General features: G+C 55.7%; 1 protein-coding gene and 1 long non-coding RNA gene across 10 annotated transcripts in view; one reads left to right on the top strand and one right to left on the bottom strand.

Annotated features, from left to right (window-relative positions):
• USP2 (ubiquitin specific peptidase 2) overlaps positions 1-7,338 on the bottom strand; it is a 26,119-nt gene that overhangs the window by 8,126 nt on the left and 10,655 nt on the right. The window contains exon 1 of one of the 4 annotated variants that reach the window (XM_081799300.1): positions 3-287. The exons of the other annotated variants lie outside the window; for them this stretch is intronic. Within the exon in view, the coding sequence (XP_081655426.1) occupies positions 3-71 (69 nt within the window). The 5' untranslated portion in view covers positions 72-287. Of the gene's footprint in view, positions 1-2; positions 288-7,338 lie in introns of those variants that run through there. 4 annotated transcript variants of the gene reach the window in all.
• Positions 447-7,338, top strand: part of LOC115943077 (uncharacterized) — a 256,070-nt gene continuing 249,178 nt past the window's right edge. For 5 of the 6 annotated variants that reach the window (XR_014138904.1, XR_014138903.1, XR_014138901.1 and 2 more), the window contains exon 1: positions 447-596. This is a non-coding gene — a long non-coding RNA (uncharacterized LOC115943077). Of the gene's footprint in view, positions 597-3,919; positions 4,314-7,338 lie in introns of those variants that run through there. The other variant, XR_014138902.1, reaches the window with a different exon arrangement.

Raw genomic sequence — 7,338 nt, 5'->3', positions numbered from 1 at the left:
TCCTTGGCGAGGGCGGGAAAGGGGGAGGCCGGGGGCTCCTCGGGCAGGGTCACGGTGTACGAGGTGCGCATGCTGGGGGGCGGGCGGCGGGCTCGGCCCCACGCCTAACGTTGGCAAAGGGGGCGCGGGGAAGGACCGCGCGGTGCCACGGCCCGGACGCTGAGGCCGGCGAGGCCGCCACAAGACACCGTCCGCGGCGCCCGGCAGTAACCGCTCCGGCCGTCCGACCGCGCGCTCCTCCGCCTCAACCCCTCCGGCGCGCGCCGCCAACAGCCCAGGCACCCGGCTCTAGCGCTCCGGCGACTGGCGGCCCCGCCGGCGCCTCGGGCCCCACGACGTCAGCGCCTGGGGGCGGGGCCAGCGTTGCGGCCCCGCCCCCGGGGCCCGCACGCGGCACCCAGCGCGGCCGAGGCCCCGCCCGCCCCCGCGCCTCCCGCGCTCGGCCCCCAGCCCGGGCCGCCCCCCGCCCGCTGACCCGCGGGCCGGGCCGCCGCCGAGACCCTACGTCCCCGGGAGGGGCGGGACGGGCGCGTCGAGCCCCGCGCCGGCCTCGGGGTCGGGACTCAGGAGGACCCCCACAGGACCGTGTCAGCCCGGTGAGCTTTCCCCCCGGGCCGCTTACAGTTCCTGACTTTGGGGGCTGCCGGGCATTTGGCGCACCCGGTGAAAGTTCCGTGCTCTCCTCGGGGCGGGGGAGGGGGGGAATGCACTTGCGCACAAACTTTTGCACGTCGTTCGGGGGGACTCAGGCCCTTTTGGAGCCCGACACCTACACAGCTCTCGAGGGTCGATGGGCCCCTGGGTTAGGAGCATGGATTTCCCTGGCGTCGGTATTGAGCCCGCCCCGCCCATCTCTCCCCAGTCCTAGTTGGTCCCATTATCAAGAGAGGCAGTGCTCCTATTTTATAAGTTACAAGAGGTCACTGTCCCATTTGGCCCCAGGGAAGAACATTTTCTGGCTTCTTCTATCCAGTTACCCAGCTCCATCTCTCACGGAATCTGAAATTTTGATTTGTTTTGGGAGGTGGGAAGAAAGTACCAGGGCGGTGGGGAAGCAGGTGCTCAGCTGGGTTGGGGGCGAGCGTACTGCTCTGACCCTGAGGGCTTCGATGCTTGGAGAGCAGAGATCTTTGCGTTTTATTTCAGATGCTCCCCACCCCCACCCACCCCCACCCCCTTACCTATCAGGGACCCACACAGAATCTGCCTAGAGAAAGTATCTTGTTTGGAGCCCGCCGGCTATTTTTAGACAGTATTTTTAGCATTTAAAAATACTCTGAGAAGCAGCAGCGTGTGCTGTTACTCATCTGTGGCCTCCTTCTGTTCCTCTTGGCATGCTCATCGCCACATGTACACGCGCCCTGCACACACGACTGCAGCCACATGGGGAATATGTCCAGGACACATGTATGGAGTGGGCATGAGGCAGGAGCGGCAGGGCATTCTACTTGCTGGTCAGTGGGGGCACTGGTGTGAGGATGGTGAGCTCCCCAGTCCGTCCTCACTCTGACCATTAAATCCCCGGCGCACTGCGCCAGGCTTTCCTCCCTGCTTCCCTCTTTCTAGGCACACCCTTTCTAGTGAGTCCCACAGTGTCTGCAGCAACGCCTGCATTTGGTTACACCACACTTCTGCCCCCAAGCACCTAGAGCACCTGACTCTTGTGTCCAGTCCAGAAGCTGAGGTAGCTCTGTCTGTGAGGCTCTCTGTCCACAGGCTCTTTTCATTGTCATCACCCTCGCTCTTCTCTGATCCCTGCTGCTAACCATCCTGCTCTTATTTCTCTGCTTCAGCACTTGCCTTCTCTCACTTAAAAGACGAAACTGCCACTGATTAAGTACTTACTAAATGCTAGGCACTGGCTAAGTGCTTTATATAGATTATCCCGGTTAACTTGCATAATTAACACAGTGATGTAGGAACTATTATCTCTATTTTCTAGATGAAGGACCTTAAGTCCTGAGAGGCCAAATGACTTGCCAGAACCACAAAGCTAATAAATGACAGTGTGGGGCTTTGAACCCCAACCTGTGTTACGGCAAAACCCGTGCTTTTAACGATTACCAGAAGATTCTGGAATGCTCTTCCTGCTCCCTGCCAATTACCTGCTTGTAAAGTCTGCTCAAAACTTGTGTTTTCCACCAAGCCCCTCTCTACAGAACTCCATCCAGCTCGAAACACCCCATTACTGCATACCCCCCTGTCTCCTGGCGTTCTGCCTTCACTGTGTTAATTTATCTTAATATGTTTATTTTTGTTTTATAAGTGTCTTTAAGGCTTCTGTAAATGGTTTTAGATCGTGTGTGGCTTATGCCATCACACTGAAAGCTCCTCAGGGGCAGGGCTGTGGGTTCTCTTAGTGGGTGCTTAAAAAATGGTGTTGATCTCATCTCTAAGTGGGGGCCAGACCCGGCTCTGGTTGGGTATCCTGGAAGTGCCACTGAGCCTCACAGGGTGGGGTGCGTCCGGATTTGTCCGTTGAATAAGAGTGCTGTGGTGAGCACTGTCTTAACAGCTGCTTGCCCACCGGAGCGTTTGGCCTCCTGCCCCATGACTTAGGCCAGCAATGTGAGTACTCCCACCCGAGGACATCCTGGCATTCTGCTAGCACGCTCACTCCCTCTTTCCTGGGAGGTAGAAGGTTAGGCGCATCCTAGGAGCAGGGAGGCCCCGATGAGGAAAGCTACCTGCAGGGGAGCTCTTTGAGAAGCCTGGGGTGAGGGGAAAGAATTCGTTTAGGGTCCGGTCTTGTCGAGCAGGTCTGACTGCTGTAGGACACAACCAGCAAGGCACTGTGGCTCATTTCTCAACTGGCCAAACCCCCATGACACCCCTTCTCCTCAGTGCCATTTCTTGAAGTGGGATGGGGAAAGGATGTAGTCTTCTGGGATCTGAATCTGGCTCAGGCTCCATGACTCTCTGCCCCAAATATGCTGAGCTGATCTGAACAGGACTCATTCCTACAGCCTGAGGCTGCCATTTCTCAGAATCTGTGCTTGGCCTGTCTTCCCTGTGGTTAAGAAATCTTCTTCACCTCAAATCCTTTTTGGCATGGATGGAGTATAAATAAATTAGAGTCTGAGTTAGCTCTGAGAGGGCAGGACTGAGAGCGTATCTGGCTTCCTCAGGTCTCAGTGGTGGCTTGGTTCAAGGGTTTTGGAAACACTGCTCAGACCCAGGCGAATGCTTCCCCGCAAAGCATGCACCTGTCATAACCCTCACAAGTGGATAGACTGGTGGCTTGATTGACTGATTGAACTGGTAGGGGCTCAGAGTCCTTGTTGGGGGTTGGGCTTTCAGGCCACAAGTGCCCCTGGGGACAGAGGACCCTCTGCTTCCCTGCATCAGTCCAACCCCAGGAGGCCAAAAGCTCTGTACTCTTTCGAGCCCTACGGCAGGCTGGCCTGAACCAGCTGGACTCCAGAGGCCCACACACTTCCCTCTCTCGCTTTTATTTCTGTGTGGATGCCAGTTTTACCTACCCATTGAGGTGAGAGGGTGCAGGGGGCCACGTGTGCCGCTCCGGGCCCTGAACATGATGTTCATTTCTGTAGCTGCTGGTCAGTGAAGCGGCTCCCCCACCACGGGCAGGGAACATTTTGCCAGGCTTGGATTAACTTCTGCATTGCTGAGCCCCACCCCAGCACCATGTTACCTCATGAAGACATCCTGGAGCGGGGGTGGAGGAGAAGGCAGGGAGGACGATGCTGGGCGCGGACTGAGAAACTGCACCCGGGTAAGGCAGCACTGGGGCCCCCAACCAGGTCACAGCGCATAGCCTATCTTCAAGGGATGGAGACCGTGGGTGCCTTGCTGACTCTAAACATAAGCCCAGACCGCCTGTCCTTTCTCAGCAGCTAGTACTGGCCCTGGCCAAGGGACCCTTTGGCTTAAGGTCTCCTCTGAGCGACCTTCCCATGCTGTCAACAGAGATTCAGGCCCTCAGGAAGTTCATCTTCCTCAGGGCGGCTGAGTAGGTGAGGGCATCCCCAGGGTCTTGGGCTGCTAAGCTGGACAAACAAGACAGCGGGGATGCACTTCAGCGTGGCTGAATAAACAGAGAAGGCAGGGGAGGAGGGAGGAAGGTCACACTTCTCCACTTCTCACCTGGGACCTCTAGAACAGTTCCTGCCGCCTTCAACTTGTTCTCTTTGGAGTAACCCCTGCTCACTGCAAGGCAGCAGTTAAGTTCAAAGTCCCACCCAAGAGTAAAATCACATGACCTCCGCTTATATAATCTCCCTGTCACTGAACAGCTGGGAACCCAAGGCTTCGGGAGATGAGTCAGCAGCCCCTTGGCAAATAGGACCCAGGTACTCTAGGTTCCCAGACCTTTTGCTCTTAGCAACAGGTTTCAGAGCAGAGGGCAAGGGTTTGGAAGAGGCCGTGTGGGGAGAATAGGCCGGCAGGCTCTGAGCCTCACTCCCTGGTTTTGCGTCTGAGCAGCAGGTTCTCGGCTTGATGACTGTGCTCTGGAGGGCCCTGGGCCAACCCCAGCGTTTCTTGGGGGAGAGCGGAGGGTGGCCTGGGCAGGGCAGGGCAGGGCCGGTGTGAGGGCAGGGCTGAGGCTGCAGGCAGAATGCCAGGGCTGGGGAGGGAGCAGTTGGAGGGGTGGAGCGCAGGAGGATTAAGATGGACTGTAGGGCTTAAAGCACAGCCCTGGCAGGGCTCAGTGGGAACAGCTTGTCCTTCCATAGGCCCAGGGAACAGGACAGGTGGGGCGGAGGGGGGCCATAACCAGGCTGGGTGCTTGGGCTCCTGGCTTTCCGCAGGGCCAACCCACCTGGCCTGGCTTGGAGTCCCAACAGGTGATGAATGGGGCGGGAAGTGAAAGCTATTTTTTTTTTTTTTTTGCCAGTTCTGAACTATCAGTCCCTCCCCTTCGATCTGTCTGCATTTTAAACAGAAGGTGGAGCCTGGGGCAGCCCTCATTATCCTAGGCTGAGCTGCACCCCCCCATAGACTGGTGTTTTGTTGGTGCTTATGCAAGCATGGGGGGGGTTCAGAATTCACGTCCCCCCTGTAACAGTCCTTTACTTACGCTCAGCTGAGTCTGTAATATTCTAAGTTCATGTTGGCTGTTGCTATAAATGAAGGGAATGAGCCTGGTTAGAACTGTTCTACTCCCTGTTTGGGGCCTGCTTTTGACTTTCCTTTGTGAATGTCAACTGTAGTTCAAGTCGGCTACCCAGAGAGCCCCTGGGGCCAGGGCCACCCCAGGGGACCCCAGAGGAGTCAGATCACGCTGGACCCTGCCACATGATACAAGGGTGGTCCCCTCCCCGCTCCACTCAGCTGCCCAATGCCCCTTTTCTGTCTTCTCCTTTTCTACCAACTCTTCCGTAGCATTTTATAGGTTTCAGATTCCTTCACGTCCACTGTTTGCTTTGAGCCTCATGACAGCCTGTGAGGTAGGCAGGGCAGGTACGACCCATCCCTTTTATGGATGAGGAAACAGCTCAGATGAGAGGTGTCTAAGGTTAAAGAGGCAACCTGTTCCTTTCAGCTTTAGGTGACCCCTCCCTTTCCCACCACCTGTGACACCTAACGACACCTGGGGCTGCCTCCTATCACAACTATTATAAGAACTTATTTCCCCAAGTAAATTGTGAGTGCACTGAGGGCAGGGACCATGGCTTGCATCTTTCTTGCCCCCGCAAAAGCACCTAGAAGGGTACAAGGAGGACTAACATTTACCGAGCACATACTATGTGCCGTACAACCTTTGATTCCTCACAATGATCTGTGAAGTGGGAACGATGGACACTCATTTTATCGAGGAAACAGGTTCAGAAGTTAAGCAACTTCTCTGAGGTGGCACTGCTGGTAAGCTGAGCCCCGAAATGAATGAATGTGAAGTTTAGATCCCCAAATGGAGATCTGAAAAGACACTGGACGCACTTTTAGAAAGAAGTGGTGCAGGCCCCACGGGCAGGGTTGTTCTCACCTCAGGAGATGGAGTCGGCAGCAGGAAGTAAGGCTGAGAGCGGTGAGGAGGGGAGTGAGGCTGTATCAGGGTCTGACCCATGAGGGGCCTTGCCCATTGGCAGTGTCTTCTTGAGTGTGACTCAGGGGGAGACACTGGCTGAACCGTAGGGTGTTCCTAGCTACTTAAGTGTGCTGTGAGCTATTTCTGGATGGGAAGGAGGGATGTTAGGGTGGCTGGGTTTGCCTCAGGGCAGTCTGCCACCCCTCTGAGGTCCTCTCTCAAAACTCTCCTCATCTGGCCCTGGAGATAGAGGAGGGGCTGGGGTGGCCCCTGTGGGGGAGGAGGGGGAAGGCAGCAGACTCCAGGGAGGGAGGGTTGAGATACGTCTGTGTGAGAAAGAGGCAGAGTGCCAATGGAGTTTGACCCCCCATAAAGGAGAAGACCCTGCTCTCATGATTGGGGCTGAGCGTGGGTCTGCAGTTTGGTCTGTGGAGAGCAGGTTTTCAAACGTAAGCATGCTTAAAGGTTACCTGAAGAGCTTATAAGAAGGACAGAGTCCCAGGCGTATTCCTCGAGAGTTTGATTCAGGGGATCTGGGTGGGGCCCAGGCCCCTGAATGATTAAGCCCTGCAGGTGATTCCTGCAGACTTTACTTTAAGGAACACTGTGTACCGTAAAGAACCTTTCTCTTCTGAGCAAAGGGAGGGAGCCTCCCAGAGGCCTTTAGGACCCATCCACTAAGAGCTACTTTCTGATTGCCGCTGAGATGAGCCACACCAGCCACATCTAAGTGAATCATGCTCCAGTCCAACCACATGTCCCTCTGAGAGTACATACTTCTCCCAGGCCAGGTCTCTTGTCCCCCACTTGTCTTCCACACCAGCCCTCCAACGTAGCCGGCCATGCCCTGTCAGGTTCTGAATGCTCTGGGAGGCACCAACTTCTGTGTCACCCATGGCCCTTTACAGACAGCCCAGCAAGGCCAAGACTCTCTAGGTAATGTTATCAAAGTTGTCCTCTCAAGCCCTTTAGTTATGACAAGCTTAAAGATCTATGACCCAAAGCCCTGTGCCTCTCTTGCACCCCTGCTCTATTTATCTGGACAAGTCCACTAAGCAGCATTTATTTCTTGCTATGGCACAGCTATTATTTCCAAAAGGCACCTGTCCTAGAAGTAGGGGACTGGTACATAAGATAATGAAGGAAACACAACACCCAGCTGTCCTGCCCATTGGCTTGTTTATCTGCCCATCCATCCATCCATCCATCCACCCACCCACCTATCCATCCATCCACCTATCCATCCATCCATCCATCCATCCACCTATCCATCCATCCATCCACCCACCCACCTATCCATCCACCCACCTATCCATCCATCCATCCATCCATCCATCCACCCACCCACC

Source organism: Leptonychotes weddellii, chromosome 11 (assembly GCF_054177405.1).
Source record: "Leptonychotes weddellii isolate Sample4059 chromosome 11, ASM5417740v2, whole genome shotgun sequence".
In the NCBI taxonomy this organism is placed as follows: Eukaryota; Metazoa; Chordata; class Mammalia; order Carnivora; family Phocidae; genus Leptonychotes; species Leptonychotes weddellii.
The sequence above is the reverse complement of the archived record's forward strand: the minus strand, read 5'-3'. Positions and strand labels throughout refer to the sequence as shown.